We start from the raw sequence: 21,970 nt of genomic DNA, 5'->3' as shown, positions 1-21,970 counted from the left end.
CCATTGACAATTTCACTAGCGAATAACTCCAGGATACTCAGTCCAATGTGATATAAGGAAATGCCTGCAAAGGACCAGTTAAAATACCATTAAAAATATGTGGATTTTCATACTGATCAGTTGGGAAACTTTTAAAACCTTGATTTTATCAAAGCTGCTTATTTACCTAAAGGGTAAATGAGCTGTACATAAAGCTACAGATGGGTTATGAGAGGATGACCTCAAGTAGCAGTGAGTGCTAGGAGATTTTAGTGTGTTCAGGTCAAACAAAGCAAATGATAAGAACAGCCAGTCACTGAAGGATACAGTCTGTACCTAACTTTATTCAGATAAAACACACAGCTCACTTTCTACCTCTGAGTGAGCAAACACGTTTCCAGCCCACTGGAGAAGCTCGTTTGGCAAAATAAATCAGAACAGTGGAAAAAAAAGCAGGTTCTTAAGACACATTCAGCATAAAAGCTTTCAAACACCCAGAAAACAGACATTTGGTACCCAATGAAACAACAAATATGTTATAACATTCTTATTTTGCATTTTCTGAGAATAATAGGTTCATTTTATTACAGTATACTGAAATATACATATACAGCTGTTGTTGTGTTTAAACAGCCCACTAGTTTGTTTTAACCGATGACTACTGATCCAAGAAAAGCAAATTAGCACATGAAGCAACAAACCGTGTGCTCCCGTTAGCTCCTAATCGTGTCCAGAGGCTAAGCAGATTTTTTTATTTTTTAAATCTAAGGACTGATTATTTCTTGCTGATGACAAACTAACCAACAACTACTGCCCGTGTTTTTGTGATAGGCAGCTTCAATTTGAAGAAACTAATGAAAGATGACGACTTGAAACACATTTGGCAAACTTTACAGCGACATGTCGGCGACTGTGCTCAAGAACAAATGTGGCGATATCACATCATTAGACCCACCTCACTGAAGGCACGTATAGTCTAGGAACACAAAAAGTACACCACAAAACACCATATAAACACACTACAGCTGTGAATTTTCACTTTACTGCATGATGGTCCAACAATCGATCTGCTCTCTGTGACAACCGCCTATCTTCGCGATACATTAAAAACTGAAAAAATATATTAAATATTTCATCTGCAATAGAAATCCTTATGTTTGTTTTTTTTTTAAAGTGTAACAATGGTTGCTCATAGGCATCATCACTGAGGTGTATACCTAAAAAAAACATCAGATTTTTTTACTTTTAAATGGATCGTGTGCACGTATATGAAGCAACAGTACAAACATGAGACACAACACACAGAAGCAGAGACAGACTCTTATATGACACTTTGGAAAGTCTTATGACTTATCAACTGAAGTTTTTTAAGCTACCACTAGGAGGCGCCTGAACTTAAAAAGAGCCCTGAAGATGATGTCAAAGTTCCCACATGCAGCTGTGGTGGATGGAAAGCAGCATGACAGATTTGTGATCATAAATATACAGCAGGACCACTCCTTAATTACGCTTTTTTTTTTAAACCATTTTATATATCGTCTCCTTCAAAATGAAAAATTTATGTGCAAAAACTGTTTGCTCTTCTTTGAGGTCTCAAGTTCAAAAATCAAGATTTTTGGACTAAATTTGCTGCTAAGATATACACTTAGTATAATTGTAACAATACACTGCGTTTGTGCTCTTGCCTATAATAAACAGTCTGAGTAAAATCCTGCTCCTTCCTTCTTTATGGCACATGTGTGAGAGAAGAAGAGGACGAGGAGATCGAGTAGTGTGGTGTGCTCATCTCTGCACCGTCTCCATCCGTCTTTAATAGGTCCAGCGATCATCTCATCTCAGCCCTGATTGTCTGCCGCTCCCAGATTGCTTCATATTGTGTTCGTTCGTCCTCTTTTATCTCTCCGTACAGTACTTTACTCTGAGTTTGTCTATCCATCGATCATTCGATCTTCCCCGGGTCTATGTTGTCCAGATCAATATCTGGCGATGCCACACAACACATGCACAGTTTCTGGGTGTATAGAGATATCGCATCTATGTGAAGAGAGAAAAAGAAAAATCAGATGGTTGCTCAAGGGTTGCTAATTAGAAAAAATAGCCTTAAGTGTTACTTGTTTAAACTAGTCCAGTGTTAATAGTATAAAAAAGTAGCATTTCTAAAGAGTAAGAGTTTTATAAATGTTGTACTATAGAAGCCTTTAGTGTAGGTGGGTTTTATGCTAAACTGAACTATGAAACACTAATTCCAATCCCTTTACAGAGAGCCATAGCATTTCTATACATTTCTATGGTAACTATAGGAAATATGAGACTGGTATGCGACTTTAAAGAGTTATGAGTAATAACCTAACACAGCCACATTCATTCACAGAGCTTTATACTATAGCTGTTGTCATATTACCACGTGCTAGCATCAATCCTCTATCTTTGTACCTAGAGTTAAGTTTCTTGGGGAAATTCTTTCTTTATAAACCAATTGGGAATTTAAATTTGCAAGGAAGATAAAGGATGCATTTCCCCTCAAAGGGAATGAAAAGCTAGACTGACAGCTTGGCTAGCTTGTTCTAGCCTATGAAAATATGACACTGAGCTCTTGCTGATCTTTCTCAGAGCTAGACCACAAATGTTAAAGGATAAAGCAGTAATAGACAAGTGCTTTAATAAGAAGGCTATCAAATGTGAGTTTCAGAGTTTCCTCAAAGCAAACAAAACCTCTTCTATGATAGGCAGTGTAGTGTTTCTCTTACTGAGCATTTTTCCAAGGAAGGCTGGTCTGGAGCTGCGAGGCAGATGGACACAAATGTAGTAGATCGGTGCCCCAGAAAGTGCCACACCAATCCCCACTAGAGAGTTGACAGTATCGCTGTAGAGCGGCACCACCACCAGGAATAAGCTGCACAGGCAGTAGACTATTGGGAAGAACAAAGACAGCTACAGAGAGGGAGGAGGAGAAATGGACAAAACAAAAGGATCAGACTGGCATTTTTGTAAAGTACCATCATGACTTTAAACATTGTCGCAACTCAAAACAAAAGAGGGTGAACAGTACAATACACTCACTGTTGATGGGTAAACAAAAAAAACTTCACAGACCATGAACAACACTTTACACACTATCTTTAATGTATCCATTTACATCTTGTGCTCATTGGTTTATTTATCTGTTCACAATCTGATGGGGGCTGTGAGCTGGATGATGTGGTTGGGTGGCTGCACCAAGGTGCAGTCTAAGATTATGAGATAAAAAAAACATTGGCTCACATTCAGAAACAAGATGTTCATACTTGTCACACAATCTACACTCATCATCCTGCCTAATGCTTTATATTTATTTATTTTTTTATCTCTGAGGTGACTGCACTAACATGTCTGAGCTAAATTTTACACCTGTTTGTATTTCAAGCTCACTTTGGTTATTAAGAACATTGCATCATTTTTGGTACCTTAACGGGTCGGTGCCGATCAGGATCTTTGATGCGAAGGTAGATCAGGCTGGCTATCGACAGGCCGATGAATAACCAGTAGTTGAAACTGAAGTAGTTGATTAACCGGAAAACATCTGGCACAGTCAAGTACAACAGAGACATGCCACCCTGTGAGAAGACGACCAAAAACAGACACAAATATTACGTTCAAGAGAAATACATTCATGACAAAGATGAAGAACCACAAAGATTTATATTAAAATAAAAAAACATATTGGGATACTTGCATTAAAAAGTAGGGCAGGAATCGGGGTGAAACGTTTAATATGGATCATACAAAGCACATTAGGTAGGTGGCCTTCTCTGGAACCAACGAAAAACAACCTGCGAGAGAAAATGACATTTCAATAAGAACAAAAGTCACTGTGCTGCTGATTGGTTAGCTGGCAATAGGACAAACAAAACAAAACAAAAAACCCATACATTTTGGGAAAAACAGAAATGGAGGCCACTAGATTTAGGAGTTTACCTCGAGGCTGCAATGATTGATGAGTTGAGGCCTCCGTAACAGGAAATCGCCACAGAAAGAGGAATCAGCCAACGAGCCCAGCCCAGCACCTCATCTGCAAAAGTCTGAGGAAGCAGCCAAAGTGCTTGTAACTCCTTTTCACTTTAGTAAAAATGTGACTCATCATTGCAGATGTGTGCCACTAATTAAAAGACACGAGAACTAATCCAACAAACTGGCTAATCTGCTTGCGGGAACCCCCTGATGTTTCCTGCTACTCCCCTTTGTTTCCTTTTCAAGGACGGAAGAAAGTGTAAAGCTCACACTGTTCCAAATAATCAATGAGTACAAATACTGTCAACAAAAAAAAACTACACAGATCACAGCAGTTTCACAGGACACTTTGTTAGAAAGGAGAGAAAGAAACAGTTACCAGCTAGAAGGAGAAGAACAGCAGGAACTGAGAAAAATGTTATACTGTGATGCCACTTTGAAACCTCTGAGTGGATTTTCTTTGTTCATATTGTGACCTGTGAGCTGAGCTGTTGCCAAAAGCTTGACTCGACAACGATGTGGCATCACTCATTTTAACCCACTCAAAACCCAAACATGCCTGAGGTGCATTATATTAGTGATATAATCAAGTTTAGGTTCAAACATCATCATGTTTGAACATCATCATGTTTGAACATCATCATGTTCAAACATGATGACTAAAAACCTAAAAACCTGACTAAACATTTTGCTGCATCTCACAGTTTCATTTCAACAGGGCAGAAAACCCCTGGCTTAATGACAGAACATTAGTAAACCATTAGAATAAAAAAAAAAGAGATTAGCAAATACCACTGACAAGTACAAATCTTCCTCCTTCCTGCACTAATCACATCATGAGCTCTCCTCCTGTTCCTGTGTGGCGCGCTAACCTCTTTAGCTAAATGAGGTTCCTGTCATCTCGACTCCTACAGTCTTGCATGACCAAGAGGGAGTACCAAAGCCAGATGCGAGAGGCAGTGGCTGTTAGATGGACTCAGAGAGACGACAGTCAAACACAGGAGGGACAGATCACATCCTCCTACCTCTAAGAGGGTGAGCAGAGGCTGTAAATACTGGTATGTGATAGGGCCTGTATGCAGATATGTAAACAAAGTGACTGCAGTACAGAGCTTTGGACTCACCACAGCAACAGCTTCACTGTTGAGCACTGTATCTGCGTCCATGACGACATAGTAAGCTATGTTGGTCAAGATATAGATCACTGTGACGATGGGCATTGAAATGGCAATGGACAAGGGGAGATTCCTGCAATGGAAAAATAGGAGGTGGTATTCATTAAGACTGTTAGATTTAAACTACTTAGCAGTACAGCAGTGTGAAAAGGTGTTTGCCCCCTTCATGATTTCCTAGTGTTTTGCATATTTGTCACACTTACATGTTTGATGTTTAATATTAGACAAAGATAACCTGATGAAATACAAAATGCAGCTTTTAAATGACGATTTCATTGATTAAGGGACAAATGTTCAATCCAATCCAAACCTATCTGGTCTCGTGTGAAAAAGTAATTGCCCATCTTGTTAAACTATGAATGTGTGATTAACTGCATTTTTTGGAACGCTGAGTTCAGTTTCACTAAACACACCCAGGCCTGATTATTGGCAGACCTGTTGAATCAGGAAATCACTTAAATAGAACCTGTCTGGCAAGGGCTAATTATGCCACAGCTCGCTAGATCTAAAGAAACGCCTGAGAAACAAAGTCATTGACATCCGTCAGTCTGGAAAGGTTACAAAGCCATTTCTAAGGCTTTGGGACTCCAATGAACCACATTGAGAGTCATTATACATAAATGGAGAAAACCTGGAACAGTGGAGAACTTTCACCACCAGGAGTAATCGGTAGGGGTGGGCGAATATGCTCGATGTTTCCACGCACGATGGATAAAATGGTTTTATCGCAACCATCAAGTATGAACTGCAATGGAAATATTAAGCTGTCTGCATGTAATTCACTGTGAGTTTGTTTTTCTCCCACACACTGTGAATGCATCATTAATAACCCCCTCCCAGATTTTCTACCTGGCACACTGCCCTTAGCATGTGTTTATAAACTACCAGATAGGGAAAGATATGAGGACAGTGGGAGTTTCAGATGAGTGAAGGAATGAGACTTCCTGTGGTTTTTGTTTTTGGAGGTTATTTAAACATATCGCGATGTGTATCGTGATACAGCCAAAACAAATTTCGTGACATTAGATATTCCTGCTGAAAACTCATCCGGGATTTCACAAAAGAATTATGAGTGGGCCAAAATTCCTCCACAGCGCTGTGAAAAACTCACTGCCAGTTATCGCAAACGCTTAATTTAGGACTGCAGCTATCGATTATTTTAGTAATCAAGTAATCGCTCAGTTATTCCATCAATCAATCAAGAAATTCGATAAGAAATATTTTTTCTCTTATTATTGAGCAATAACAAATATACACAGGTTTTTTTCAAAATGAACTGTTGATTGCAATTTTTCAATCTGAAAAATGTTATGAAAGCCTCGAAATTAATCTGGTCTTGTCACAGTCCTGGGTCGGTGACCCAGTGTTTTGAGTTTCTTGTGTCTCTGAGTTTTTGTATTATGCTCTTAGTTCTTTGTTGCCCCAGTTTAATTTATAGTCTAGCGTAGGGCTGCACAATTAATCGTTAGAAAATCGCGATCTCATTTCGAAATGACAACAATTTAAAAAAACAAAACAAAAACAAAAACCAAAAAAAAAGATGACGATTGTACCACATTTTGATCCGGGACATAAGCTGCACGAAAACAAGCGCTCACTCTTCCTGCTCAACAAATGACAAGGGCGGAGGCTTGTACCAAGTGATACAGAAGTCAGCTGGCAGGGGAAAAAAAGCACGTGAGAGATGATGAAGCTGTAAAGGCCAAAAAAGTGACAGGAGAAAATCCATCCCGGTCAACCACCCAAACATCAATAACGGGAACCTTATACAGCGCTTCCCCATACCCGTCGAACTCCCGCAGGCACAAAGAAATTACGGAGGCTATCACTTATCACCTGACCAAAGATATGGCTCCCATCAACACCGTTGAAAACGAGGGATTTAGGAAAATGATCAACACCCTAGACAAACGCTACACAGTGCCGCCCCGCAACTATTTTAAAAATGTTGCACTACCTGCTCTATATACGCAGTGTCAAGCAACGGTGGAGACAGAATTACAAGCAGTACAACATTTTGCAGCAACGACAAAATGTGAGACATTTATTGTTTTTATGTTTATTTATTGTTTTATGTTCAGTCTCAACTGTTACGAATTTGATGTGCAGTTAATAAGCGCAATAAATATTTATATTGGAAAAAAAAATCATGAGAGAATCGTGATCTCAATTCTAAGCAAAAAAATCATGATTCTCATTTTATGCAAAATCGTGCAGCCCTAGTCTAGCGTCTTAGTTTGGCTTTCTTGTATTCTGTTTAGTTTTCTGAGTATTTAGTAGCTGCCCTCTGTATCTCTTTATTGTTGTTCTGTGTTTCTTAGTTGCTCTGTCTCCCCTAGTCAAGTCTGCGTCTGTGCTACTTCCTGTTTTACTTTGAAGGTCTGTGTCTCATGTGAGTGTATCCTACTTTGCTTCCTTGTCTCATCAGTTCTGATTTCCCCCAGCTGTGCTCTCCTTCTGTGTCTCATCCCCTCGTTATTTCCCAGTGTATTTAAGCCCTGTGTTTCTCTGTGTCAGTGTTGCAATCTCCCTCTTGCTGTGTGTTTCTCCCTGTGTGTGTTTTCTTAGATTCTTCTCAGTTTAGGTTTTGTAGACGTTCTTTGTTGTTTATCTTAATACAACTTCTTGAGGATTACTGCAGATTCTCCACTGTGTAAAGCAAACAGCGATGGATGGAGCAGCTATAAAGTGTGATTTTTTTTTTTTCCATGTCAGAGTTTGTCATTACTTTTTCCCAGTAATGGTTTTATTGGCGATTGCAGTAACAGCGCTGCTGTTTTGGTTGCTAGAAACACATCTTCTTTCACTTAACCAGAGCTCACGTCTTGGTAATGGCTTCGTTTGCTCTTCACGGTGTGCAAACAGACTACAGCTCCTCGTTAAACTGTGCCAGCGTCAACATGACTGCTCCTGTTGTGTTACCAATGTTTCTGTTTAAGGCTGCGGGCTGTGTGGACTTAATGTTGTCAGCTTTTTTATTCACATGCTGCTCCTAAATTTGTTTGCATTGCGGGTGTGATTTTAGTTGCAAATGTGGATGAAGAGCTTCTACTTCCACGACGACAGCATTGAAGCAAAGAATTTGTGTTGGGAATTTTTTTATAATCGAATTACTCGATTCATTGCAGCCCTAGCTTGCAGTTGTTGCTGCTAAAGGTGGCCCAAGCTGTTATTAGGTTCAGGGGGCAATTACTTCTTCACACAGGCCCATGTAGGTTTGGATTTTTTCCCCACTTAATAATAAACACCTTCATTTAGAAACTGCATTTTGTGTTTACTTGTGTTATCTTTGTCTAATATTTAAATTTGTTTGATGATCTGAAATGTATAAAAAACATACAAAAAAAAGATTGCACAGAAATTCAATTGCCTTGTATTTTTGTGTGAAGCACTTCAAAGGTGCTATATAAATAAAATTTAACTTTACTTACTTCACAAACACTTTTTTCAAACCACTTTATGTATACAAATCGAAAGCACAACCAGGAATAAAGGATTTTAATGATTACTGTAAAACGAGCATTATAAATACAAGATTGCGTACCTCTCTGGGTTCTTGATCTCCTCTGTAATGAAGTTGAGCGTATCCCAGCCAGAGTAAGAGTAGAGTGCTGAATAAAGGGCCAGGGCCATATCACCAGGATTCAGGTTGGAGTCTTTGAAAGAATCCTCAAAGTTCTGGTTAAAACCTACAACAACACAAGGTATACATTATAAATATATCCCATTTTTTTATTTTCATAATAAAGAAATATATTATTCAAATTGTATGGTGTTTTCTTTTTTACTTTTCTCACTTAAGGGAGAGAGGAACAGTTCATTTAGCCACACAACACCCTAACCATGCCCACAGTTTAACTTTTAAATGACTTTGATAAATGTATTTTTAACAGATCTCATCCAGCTGTATTTGTAATTACTATTATTGTTATCATCAATATTATATAAGCACCATGTGTTGAGCCATAGAACATGTGTTGTCTAAGGACCAGTTGGTAGCCTTAATAGTTGTTTTCTAAATAGAGACTATTCAGGGATCCTACCTTGTCCCAGCCTAACCAGTCCGGCAATGATGATGACAATTAGAGCAATGACCTTTGCAAAAGTAGAGATGACCTGAAGAATGGCACCCCACTTCACTTTCATGCAGTTCACAAATGTGAGCACACCTGATGGAAAGAAAGAAGCAGTAAAAAACTCCAAAAGTAGTAGAAAACTACAACTCTAGAAAAGCTTGCAGCTAGAGAATGTAGCTAAAGGGTACAAGTCACTCCTCCTCATATAGAACTGACACGGCACCACCCAAATACCACAGGTTTTATTCAGACCCTGTGAGGAACACCCCTGTAAAAAATGAATCTCACTGCGTGCTTCTATTAATTCCATCACCTGTCCCATCATCTGCTCTATCACTCGATGTTCAAGTCAAACCACATGCATAAGAAGCCCATTTCAAATGACACATTTCATATGGGCGCCATGCAAGTTATTCCAAATGCAGCATGCGTGTTCCAGTAGTGCTGCAGCCAATAGACCATTTTAAACACCTTTCTCCTGAATTTACACGTGGAAATCCATTTTAGCTGTTTTGTGTGAAAGATTCAACTGTCTGCAACTGATCCTCCTGCTTGCACAGAAGACAAAGATGCATTTCAGACTTCATCCTTATTAAGACTCTCGCTGTATGCACTGCAATTTACAGGGGCGTGATGTAAAACAGTACAATCTAATACAGTAAACAACTGTATATGAACTTTCCATTGCTTTGGTTTAAAAAAACAAACAAACAAACAAAACTATTTTTTGTGTGTTACAATGCTCTATTGCCAGCTCTTTAACTGAGCTGTCTACAGAAATTAGCACAGAGGTACAGAAACAGATGGGATGTGGTGACGTGCAATTTTTCACATGCTTTATCAGCACACTATTTTTGCTGGGGTTGAAGAAATCTCTCCCTAATTATGTCCAAAAAGATTTAAATCAACACTGCATGGATACAAGCTTAAAACTACATAACACACTTACACCTTTACAACGTCCATGCAAACATAAATAACAGGTAAAATAAATGATGTGAGTGATTAATAGTAAAAGAGGCTTACATATGATGACAGCAGCAATAAGACGGACGGCATCGTAGGGGGCTAAACAGGTGGGGTAGAAAGGCTGGACCAGGTAATTGGAGAAGGTCAGGGCTATCACAGCTTGACAAGCCGGCTCTACAATCATCAAGGATGTCCACAGTCTACAGAGAAATTTTTTTCATCTTAATTGTTGCTTCACGTAACGCTTACAGTAGGCAGGTTTAGTTTATTTACACTGGGTAATGTCAACCTTTGTTTCCGTCTACCATTTAATCCCAGTACAGCACATGCCTGAGTAGTTTATTGTGTTAGTAGAAGGGCTCAGCAGTTCACTGCTTAAACAACAACATACCGAATAAAAGCCAAGAAACCACCAAAGGCTTCAAGGATATAGGCATAGGAGGCACCAGATTTACGGATGGTGGTACCAAGCTCAGCATAGCATAACGCTCCAAACACAGAGAATACCCCTCCGATGGCCCACACGACCAGGGACATCCCAAATGAGCCAGTGTACATAAGGACTCCCTGCAGGGTAACACAGGAGAGGAGATATTAAATATATACACACAAACACACACAGAAGGCAGTGAACCAGCTGTCATTTGAACAAATGTGCCTAGTGATCTAAGATCTAATGTAAATATAGAAGACTGCTCAACCCTAAACCGGACAGCTGTAATACACGTCATCAACAAAAACTGAAGTCCTTCAATTTCAGATTTCTTTAGTAATTAATGTGCATTTTACAGAGAAAGCATTTAGATTTTACTGCTCTGCAACGTTTAAACCACAATAAAAACTCAACCACCCACGCCCCAAAAAAAGGGAGAGACCTACCTTAGGCGAAACAAAGATGCCTGAGCCGATCATGTTTCCCACAATGAGACAGACACCATGAAGGAGGGAAATCTCCTGCTTCAGCCGCATGCCACTACCCTGAGACGCTGTGTCTACATCAGCAACCATTTTGAGGAATTTACAGCCTTTGGCCTCAGCTCAGATGAGATTGACAAGGAAATGATGGGAATGACAAAGTAGTCAAAGACTAGAACAAATAAGAGGTAGAAAAACTGAACAGAGAGGTGCGGGCCTATCACACAAGAAAGGAGGGATCGAGGTGTTGAGTGTCACTGAATGGCTTGAGCTATTGCATGTCTCTAACACTCATTGAAATCCAAGCGGTGCTTCTCTCGGACAATCTGTAAAAGAAACAAGCACACACTGTCTCACAGAAGGGAATTTATTATTATAGTAAACAGTTTTGCTGAGCAGATATGAGTTAAGTGATCCCAGTTCAGTATGTCATCATACACACATCTCTGTTATCTTCCATAAATGAATGCCTTTCTTTATATATGAAGTGCTTTGGGTTCAAATAGCACTGTGAGTGAAACGTTTCCCACACTGCTCTTTCCCATAGATATTACACATTAACTAGAGGTGGGAGTAGGGCTGGGCTATATCATACCGTTCACGGTAATACCAGTGTAATGTTGGGCAACAATAAGAAAATAAAATATTGCGATAGAATATGGGTAAAACGCGCATGCGCAGTGCCTTTGTTTGCATACGCACATGGCGACGACGGAGAATGAGAAGAGCAAAAGTGGATCGTTGAATGAAACGGATGGACCAGAACTGGTTTGTAAATATGCTGCAACTTCAGTGGTGTGGAACTGGTTTAGCTTTCGTCCGTCAGATACACAACAAAGCACTATTTTTGGTAGCGCATGCTAGCGGGCCGTCGTTATTACTGTGTTTTTTGGAAAATACAGCACACTTAAAATCAATCCTTTGATTTTTCTGAAAATTGACAGCGCCCCTTATAATCCCGTGTGCCTTATGTATGAATTCTGGTTGTGTTTACTGACCTCGAAACGATTTTATGTGGTAGACGGCGATCCAAAATCTGTCAAATGTTTCAGTACAACTTTGCTAAGCTACGAAGCCGCACCGCTTGATGGATTGTCGGAGCATTGCGGCTATCGTAGGCAGGAGCCTCGCGGAGTGATACGTGCTGTGCTTCAACATAATATTACCGTATTGTGTGTGTGTATAACCTCTTTTTAAGTTTTGTGGATATTATACATGGTTATGCTGAGGATATGTCGGCCAATTTCCACTGGAAATGCCTTTTGGTTAAACTGTCAGCAAGGATTTGCATTTGCACTGTTAATGTTTTATATAACTTTAATGCACTTAAAAGGGCTACTTGTTTAAGTGAAAATACATTGATTTTTTTTTTTTTTTTGCACTAATAAAGTTGAGGAGTTGTAAAGTATTTTGTCTAGTGTCAATTATATTGTCAGTTATATCGTTATCGCAAATTTTCAAATGTATATTGTGATAAATATTTTTGGTCATATCGCCCTGCTCTAGGTGGGAGTCACCTGACACCCAACGATACAATATTATCACAATGAAATGAGATGGTAAAGCAGACCAACACTGTCAAGAAAACCTGCTATAAATGTTTCCATCAGAGGGAGTCAGTCTACTACTAGTCTGATATCAGTATGCAAATGAATGGGGTCAAGTTGGCAATTACATGCAATCCGGTGACCTGTGCAATCACCTTGTGATCAAAAGACTTTGTGAGTCTGAAACACTGCCAACCAACCTGTGGGTGACCGTTTAGTCACCATTGCAGAATGTGAAAATAAATTCAACACAATCACCAGGAAACAAACAACTTTTAGTAGCGTCATCAATCGTTTGATTTCAAAGTGCTTTAACTCAATTCAAATGTGTACTGTAGAAAGAGGGAATTTGTAACTTTTATGTGCTTGCTGGAAGGTAGCATGACAAGAGCAACGACTGCAGTGACTCCAGACATGCTTGCAGAAGTATAGGACAAGTATGACTAGCAAATTGACATATGGACACTGAGCACTTTGTAACTGTTGCTATAAAACTTCATATTTAGCCATGTATTTTAAAATCTCGCATCTAGAACTATGTAACTTCTATATAGCCTTTTGAAATCGGATGATTCTTTTTTTAAATACTCTGTATAATAAGAATGTCATACATTTGATCAGCTGCATTTATAATTCCTATCACTCTGCTCGTCAGTGCATCCAAGAACATTTCCAAATCAGAGCCAAACAACCAACCAACAGCCAGGCTGTGACAACTACATCTTGTATGCGCCGGCTTAAAGATTTATATTGTTGCAATATTACATCTAGCTTGCTCGCCTTCAGCAGTCAATCACATTCTGGTCAGTACTGTTTAACAAATGGCTCCATGGTGTATTGTTTTAAACCTTTGTCTAACAAGTAAAAGAGTCCTGGTTCGATCCCAGGAGGAGATAAATCCCTTTGGGCTGTTGTCAGTGGAACAACTCTCAAATCAACCATGAATAAGGAAACAACAACAGCAGCTTATTTCACAGGCATGCAGCTCCCCGATCTAGTAAATCTTGAATAACCAGCTGTCAGCCACCGGTCCTTTCATTCCCACGCGACTTCGGTTTTTAAACTGCAGGGTCGGATGACACGGTGCAATCAAAATGGAGCGAGTTCCACTTTTATTGCACCTCATATACCCATTATCTGTTCTCTTATATCATCTAATAGCGCTGGCTTCATAATTCATCACTGAATGTGAGCAAAGTTTTACTTCATTTGTATATTTTACATTCTAACTTCCCATACAGGAAAGCAGTGCCTCGCTCACTCTCTCCTCTCATCAGTGTGTATTCACAGAGAAAAAGAGATCTAACCTTACATAATCCTACCGCTTTGTCTGTAGCACACCGTGTGCTTCATAAGCAGGTGCTATGTTACTAAAAAGTGAAGCAAACTACTCATCCCGCCTCCTTCAGCCTGGATCAGTTCATGGGAAGAGGCACTCAAAAGCAAGCGTTGGACTGAAACACTGAGCCAAATCAAATTTCACCTTTACTAACTAAACACATCTTTCTTGGAAGCACATGCACAAATACATTAAAGCACTATGAAGAGCTCCATGAGTTGGATCCCCAGGAAGAAACAACACTCATATTACACTGAAGATATATAACATGGAAGAAAACTTTAAATATGTTCACTGTGGGTATCCAATGGTGTAACAACTGAAAAAAAATATTGGTTTCGATGTGTTTCGAAACTGATCCACAGAAACAATGCACATTAAATCTTTGTGGCTGCCAACATCATCACCATCCCAATGTTTTTATGTGTCTAATATAGAAGACAGACGTTTGACGCCCTTCCAATTAAAATGACATTCTGATTGGAAGCGTGCTGTACTCTCAGCCATCAGCTTTTGGTGCAACTTTACCTTAATCTTTCAGTCAAAAAAAGTAGATAAAAAGAATAATTTAAGCAATGTGTTTATTAAATGTGTGTAATTGTTGACAACTCCTTGGATTTTGAATCAGCTCTGTAGGTCTATATTCACCTTTTAAATCATGTCTGAGGTATTTCATGGTCCACTCCACTTCAGGGGCGAGTTACTCCACAAAGTTGAAGAGGTTAAGTATCTAGTGGTCTTGTTCACGAGTGAGAGGAGAGGGAGATCAACAGACAGAATAGTGCTGCGGCTGCAGTGATGCGGAAACTGTACCGATCTGTCATGGTAAGGAGCGAGCTGAGTGTAAAAGCGAAGCTCTTGATTTACCAGTTGAGCTATGTCTCTACTTTTACTCATGGGCTTTGGGTAGTGACTGAAAGAAAGGGATCCCGGATATAAACAGCGGAAATGAGGTTTCTCCGATGGGTAGCTGGCCTCTCCCTTAGAGTTAGAGTGAGGAATTCGGGCATCTGGGATAGGCTCAGAGTAGAGCCACTGCTCCTCCGCATCAAAAGGAGCCAGATGAGGTGGTTTGGACATCTAACAAGGATGCCTCCTGGGTGAGGTGTTCTGGGCATGATCCATCAGAAGGAGGCGCTGGGGCAGAAACAGGACACACTGAATAGATTATATCTCTTGCTTGGCCTGGCCTCTGTGTTCACCCAGTGAAGCTTAAGGAGATGACTGGGGAGAGGGAGGTCTGGGATTCTCTGCTTAGGCTGCTGTCCCCGCAACCCAGCCCCAGATAGAAGATGGATAGATGGATGTTTATTAAGCAGAAAATAGTGGAATGGTCATGACCACTGGTCATGAAATCCCAGTAATGACTGAAAGAGGGAGAAGTATGTCTGGAGTACCCTGGTTAGCCTGTTGCCACCATGATCAAACTTTATGGATGGATGGGTGTTCCTATGTGCAGATTTTCTATCTTTTGAAACCTCAAATGTTAATACTACCATGACTGGAAACCACTTTGGGTCAACTATAAAAACAGCAGCAACCTTACATAATTTGACAAAGCTGAATCTCCTGAATATCTCTTTTTTTGTTCATCTTAAATTAACTCAATTTAATAACAAACATTTCATTGCTTTTCTCTATTGGATGCAGTGTTTTTGGTGAAACCAACAAGCAATGCTGAGCATTGCTCATTAGAAAAGTTGATTACTGCCTAAAATGGTAAGTCTGAAATCATCTGAAAGTAAGGAGCAATCATCTTTTCAGAAAATAATTTCTTTGGATCTCACAACTGGACCTTCTGGTCTGAGGTCTGGCGCCATGTGTCCCGTTATTGGTCCAATGAAATTATGCTAGCATCTGTTCGTTAAGGTAATGCAGATTCCCCCCCCCCCCCCCCCCCCAATACCACAGCCTCAAAACCCATCTCTAGGGGAAATGGTTATGCTCACCAAAATAACATTTTCTGTGAATTTATCCCATGTTCATAAGAACAACAGAGTAGTAACTCGATTAAACTATCAGTGTCAAGAACAAAACAGTGTAGAAGAAACCTGATGTACAAGTCAACCTTCATATGGAGTTACTGTGAGTGTAATGTATGAATCAAAAAGTACAAAATGATTACATAGGCCTCATAACAGCAAAGACACACAATGCCTGACACTGACGCCTTACTGCTATTAAAGTCTGGATATCACTTTACTGAAATGTTCATTACTTAGACATTTAGTAAGAAATATAAAACCATTAGCATGAATGCCTTGTGCCATGTTTAAAATCAATTTTGAACACTATTCTAGACCTTTCTGCAACTCATAAATATCGCCAATAAGTTTAACATAGCAAAGTGTTCATTCTTTTATGTGTTCCCATCTCTTTCCCTTCATACTCAAGTGAAGCTGCACTTACTCAACTTTAGTTTTTTAACTGTACAAAGTGAACACATTTACCCCACTTACACTTTAAGAGAATTCTGATAACATATAAAACACTCCACTGCACACTCATCTCTGAACTCAAAACAAGAATCTGATCCTCTTTCTGTTATTAAGTCTTTCTACTTCAGGGGGAATCTACGTTGTAGCTATAGCAAAGCCCCTACAAAAACCGACCAACATAACATGCAGCATAACTTAACATGCGCCTCTCTGAAAATGTAACTACATGATAACAATAACTGGCTCTATATAGGGGTTAATAATCATAGTATCAATATAAGGACTCACAAATATTATTCATTGTTATTCACAAATCCTGGGAGCAGATTGCTGAAACTATTGGAATGGAGGTGAGTGAATGTGTTCACATTGAGAGGAAACTGGGTGGACACAGAAGACCCGCCTAAATAAGGGCCAAAGCTGTTGTCTGTTTTCTGAGACATCTACTAAATGATGCTCAGGATGTTGCAAGAGTCTGTTGTGGTCAGGCAGGTCTGACGTTAGGTATCAACGTGACTGTGGAGTTGGACTCTAACAGAGGTTTGGGAAATAACGAAGCTGCCCAAGTTATTGTCGATATCGCAGAACTGCTATTATGCAATAATGCTTACGCTGTGCGTGGACCGTGCAGCATGTATTTTTTTTTTTTTTTTGAGTGTGCTGATTGTTAAAGGTTTTATACTCAGCATCTGCTCTGTGCATTGTGAACACCACGTCGGATTTTAATAATAGCATTTGAGGCACGTCGGGCTTATTAAACGCATATTTAAACTGTCGGGGGAGTTTTTGTCGCTGATTTTACGCTGCATTCATTTATTGAATCCTGACGCAAACTTGCTAGCGACTTACATTTCCTGTCACTCTCGACTCCGTCATTTTCCGCATGTTAAGTGAGAAAGGGCGAATGCAAATTACAGACCTAGTTTTTAAAGGAAGTACAACTTCCACTAGTACTCCCAACTCAGTTTAAAACTAGTGGTGATTGTAAACCCTTCTAGCCTATGATCCAGATAACTTCCCGCTATTAAAAAAGGCCGGCAGAGAAGATTAGACCGACTTCTTTGCCTTTTGTGTCATTACCACTCCGAGCAATGTAGCTCTGCGCGCTTCCGCACGGGGCATCCACCATTCTGTAAGGCACACAAAAAGCAATGTAGTCACTAATTAGTGGTTCATCTCCGATATTAGCCATAGGCGGGAATGTTCAACACGCAAATTATACCACATCAACCCCAAAACGCGCTCGCGCCCTGTTAACACGCAAAGCCAACGGTTTTTGTTACCAATGATTAGGAATGATAGCTCTGTTAGCCCCGGCCCGACACACACTCAGTGAAAGAGGAGAGGGGTGAAAAGCGCGTCTTGTCTCGCCTACTTTAAATCTCCAGCTAACATTGTTATGTAAACGAAACACTCACTCACCATGTAAGAAGAGTCCGCATTAAACTAGTTGCCGGGCGGCTCCACGTGTGCCAACAGAGCTAATGACGACGAACACGCATGATGCTGCAGATGTACATGCTAGCATTAGTGTGCGCGTGAAAGACACGTAGCGACGGTTAACTTCGACTGAAACGACTCCTGTCCGCGTGCCCACCTAGTCTCTACATCTACAAAGGTAGTGAAACCTCTACTGTGAAGTCAGGCAATTTACCTTTTAGCTGAAGCGAGCGGTGACTCAAGGACCGTCCTTGGGATTTCCAGTCACCAACTTGTGCCGCTCCACATTTTAGGCAAGCAACATCTGTAGCTGGCTCCTCCTAGCCAACCTCCCACCATACGTGACCCTATACGTTCAAAAGCAGAAGCCTTTCCGTGAACAGCAGAGAACATTGCATAAGGTACTTTAATAAATAACAGAGGAAATAACGTTCATCGCGTGTGGCATTTCAGGTGAGCGATGAATTGATCTGTTTGAAGAGAAGACAGTAAGACAGTTGAAGTTCTGTCAAGCAATGAAAATGGATTTTTCTTTTTCTTTAGATCTGGAGACTATGGGTGGGTACACTGTAATCATAAAAGATGGACCAATAATCACATTGACTGTAGCTTTTTAAGTAATGTTTAGTTGATTTTAAAGGGCTCAAAGTGTGCCAGGAAAATACTCCCCACACAGGGGCGGATCTAGAAGGGTGGCATGTGCCACCCTAAAATGATCACTTGCCACCTTGGTTTTGCATATGACAATGTTCTTTATTAAAATAAGATAGCATTAACACTTTGAGCCTAGCTACAGATAACCCCCACCACCACCACTACCACCACCACCAATATTAACAAATGGTTCAGCCCATAGCACAGAAAATTGTTAATTTAAGCATGTAACAATTAGATTTTTTTCTAACAAAAAACAGTGAAACTTAAGTTAGACTTGTGTCTGTAAATGAACCGCCCATGTGGTATAGCTTTTTGTGAATTTTGATTGTATAAATATATTCATTTATTTCTTATAAAGGCTATAAAGTGCATAAAATCAAAATGCACATGTTTTATGTAACTGAAATGTTTATTATGAGGGCTACAGAAAATAATTAAGTTATAGTTAAGTTATACAATATTTATATAATATTTATATGAAACATGTGTATATTTACTGCATTTGAATCATTTTAACCATAATGGGGTGGCTTTATTTCACCACCCCATTTGATTTCCATGCCACCCTAAGAAAATTTCTCTAGATCCGCCCCTGTCCCCACACCGTTACACCACCAGCACGAGCCTGAACTGTTGAGCCTATACCCACTATCACAGGGCGAGTGGCAGGGTACACCCTGACAGGTTGAAAGTCTTACACAGGGCAAACGCAGAGACAGACACCCTTTATTTCATGTTATTTACTTCACATTTTTCCACTCTTCTGCTGTTCAGTTTTGGTGAGCCCACGGGAATTATACCATCAGTTTCCTGTTCTCAATTGACAGCAGTGGCACCAAGTGTGGTCTTCTGCTGCTGTAGCCCATCTTCAGAGAGACTTTTTCACCCAACTGCTGCTCACTGGATATCTTCTGTTTTTGAGACCAAAATAATTTAAATCTTCTTTCTTTCAAATTATGCTGATTAATTAAAACTTCAGCAGGTCGACCCGTACTGATTTACAGCCATGTGATTGGCTGATCAGATATTTGCATTAATGAACAATTGAACAGGTTTATGTAATAAGTAGTAACTGTACATCAATAGAATCCCATAAATAATAAAACGACAAATAGAAAGGATGAAGAGGCTCAAACCGTTTACTAGGTTAAAGTTATTTTACTTTAGCCTAGTAAATGGTTTGAGTTGTAAATTGTGTTGGTAGGCCTTCACATTCATAGTGAGTGGCGATTGTGGCTCAAGAGTTGGGAGTTCGCCTTGTTATTGGAAGGTTGCCGGTTCAAGCCCCGGCTTGGACAGTCTTGGTCGTTGTGTCCTTGGGCAAGACACTTCACCCGTTGCCTACTGGTGGTGGTCAAAGGGCCCGGTGGTGCCAGCCTCGCCTCTGTCACTGTGAATGGGTGGTATAGGTTAGGTTGTGTAAAGCGCTTTGGGGTCCTTAGGGACTAGAAAAGCGCTATACAAATACAGGCCATTTACCATATGGCAACAATTTGAATTTAATGATATCTGAAGACTTGTATCTTGACAATGTATTTATTTTAGGATAGCCGTCTAGTTCTTTGTACGATTGGAATAATTTATATGCAATATTATGTGTTATTCCATTTATGCCAGCTTACTACAAGCCGCAGCTACAAACATTGGTATATTGTTGGGCCTAGTTAAACACTGGCTTTTTACAGAACCTCTCACTACACATGAATAAACAGTGGGCACATAACGACTTTGTTATCTATGCAAGCGCATGCATTGTGATAAGGACCCTGTACTTTAGGATAGTATGGACTGTTATACTTTGTTTAGCACTGAGAGTTGAAAATCAGATTCATTTGGCACTGAAACTATCTAGGGAGCCATACAGTAAAAAACTTCTAAAGAAATTCTAGCTTTGTGCTCAAATTTTTGGAAATAAAATTGAAAAAGAGAAAAGGGAGTGCAATTTCCTGTCTAGTGGAAATAAGATCAGGCATTCCACCAATCTCTGATAGCTTTCTTTGGAAATGCTAATATAGTGTTAATGTTCTCATTTTTTCGTCCTTTTGCTGTTCTCTGCCTTCTATTTCTGCAAAGTTGACACAATTTGCAGACACAGACAAAATATCAATATATCAGAAAATAAATACATGCATAAGATAAAATTATACACAGTAAAATAAATGAACAAAATGATGAATAAATGATTATTCAAAGAGGAAATATAGACAATACATTAATGAATGAAAATTCATTAGTAACTAACAATGAACTTACATTTTCTGTTTGCCTGTATTTATTTTATATATCATATTAGGTGCATTTTCTTGGATATTGGATGATGTTTTTTTGAGTCATTAGTTGATGATTTGTTATTGTCAGTTTTGACAGGAACTTTTCTCCGCGTACCCTACAGACTTGAGATTTGCTGCCACCTAGAGGCTATTTTTAATCATTCAAGTCAACTATTTGGTGGTCTTTTGATTTTGCATATAGCTACGTAGAGCTAGCTTTACATCTTTATATACCCAGAGATATATAGATATAAACACACACACACACACACACACACACAAAATTGTTTTACCTCTAACCGTTTATCAGAAACAAAAGAGGAGACTCCCTCACTATCAGCTGTCACAGCAGGGTTGGTGCTCTGTTATGCAGGAGGACATTAGGTGTGTCAGAGTTTGCCTGGAGGAGAGGAGACTGTGGTAGAGTTCTTTACATGGTAAAGCGCTCATTACAGGCACCGCCAAGTCAACTCGATTAGATGTTGGGAGTCCCTGCAATTGATTTCAAAATAAAACACACGTATTTAGAATATATTTAGCTTTTCCATAATGTTTGACGTTTACACGAATTGTTGGGGAGCCTCACAGTTTAAATTAAAAAACAAACAAATAAATAAATAAAAAAACAAAAACAAATATTCTCTCCTCTTAGCATATTACATATACTTCACATGCACCTGTTAAGAGTTTATGATTATTCTCTGGCTATATAAAATGTTAGCTGGCAATGAGAAAACCAGTTTTCAGTTTTAAAATTAATGTAATTTGTTTATAGATTTTATAGTACTTTAAAAAAAAAAGAAGAAAAAGAAGTACATATTCCAGTTATTTAAGCCATCGGGTTTATAAGTTGGAGCCATGACACCAGCATTTATTTTCAGTGCATTTCTTATTGCATTTTATTCCGATATTAATTCTGAGTTGTCTGTTTTAATTTGAAGCAAGAAAAAAATTCTTTGTTAGACTAAAACATTTTGAGGCTTTTATAAGTGCTGCTGTGCAAATTTTATTTATTTGTTTGTTTGTTTATTGGTATACTATATTTTTATTTTTTAAATATTTTGGAATTATTTATTTTTGCTTCCACTCTTTGGTCCCTCAGTAAAATGAGTTATGGCTACTTTTATTCTGGAGGGGTGCGCACTTCCGCTCATGCCCTCGTTATTGGCCAGCTGCTT

At 39.3% G+C, this 21,970-nt stretch overlaps 1 protein-coding gene across 7 annotated transcripts; it reads right to left on the bottom strand.

Moving 5' to 3' along the window:
- Positions 1-303: 303 nt before the first annotated feature.
- si:dkeyp-120h9.1 (Y+L amino acid transporter 2-like) lies at positions 304-18,223 on the bottom strand. Of its 7 annotated transcripts, none has more exons than XM_087835037.1 (13): positions 18,080-18,223; positions 14,636-15,124; positions 11,066-11,427; positions 10,578-10,753; positions 10,244-10,386; positions 9,185-9,310; positions 8,686-8,830; positions 5,091-5,214; positions 3,934-4,037; positions 3,692-3,788; positions 3,423-3,572; positions 2,727-2,910; positions 304-2,013 (listed from the first exon to the last, which is right to left on the bottom strand). In XM_087835037.1, the coding sequence occupies exons 3-13, from the start codon at positions 11,192-11,194 to the stop codon at positions 1,919-1,921; spliced, it is 1,473 nt and encodes a 490-aa protein (XP_087691163.1). In that variant the 5' UTR covers positions 11,195-11,427; positions 14,636-15,124; positions 18,080-18,223; the 3' UTR covers positions 304-1,918. The 7 variants fall into 7 exon arrangements, with proteins under 7 accessions (XP_087691163.1, XP_035762319.1, XP_035762321.1 ...); XM_035906426.2 differs by lacking the exon at positions 14,636-15,124 and adding an exon at positions 17,506-17,555 and having other exon boundaries at positions 18,080-18,208; XM_035906428.2 differs by lacking the exons at positions 14,636-15,124; positions 18,080-18,223 and adding exons at positions 17,506-17,555; positions 17,848-18,016.
- Between the last annotated feature and the right edge of the window lie 3,747 nt (positions 18,224-21,970).

Source organism: Neolamprologus brichardi, chromosome 22 (genome assembly GCF_056152115.1).
Source record: "Neolamprologus brichardi isolate AB-2024 chromosome 22, ASM5615211v1, whole genome shotgun sequence".
Classification (NCBI taxonomy): Eukaryota; Metazoa; Chordata; class Actinopteri; order Cichliformes; family Cichlidae; genus Neolamprologus; species Neolamprologus brichardi.
The sequence above is the reverse complement of the archived record's forward strand: the minus strand, read 5'-3'. Positions and strand labels throughout refer to the sequence as shown.

What these genes read in the sequence shown, in the direction of transcription:
- si:dkeyp-120h9.1 (XM_087835037.1), bottom strand. Translation starts at nt 11,194, where the DNA reads ATGGTTGCTGATGTAGACACAGCGTCTCAGGGTAGTGGCATGCGGCTG. An exon ending in GCATCTTTGTTTCGCCTAAG is followed by an intron (nt 10,754 to 11,065) that starts GTAGGTCTCTCC and finishes GTTACCCTGCAG; the next exon opens with GGAGTCCTTATGTACACTGG. An exon ending in TCAATCATTGCAGCCTCGAG is followed by an intron (nt 3,789 to 3,933) that starts GTAAACTCCTAA and finishes TTTCTCTCGCAG; the next exon opens with GTTGTTTTTCGTTGGTTCCA.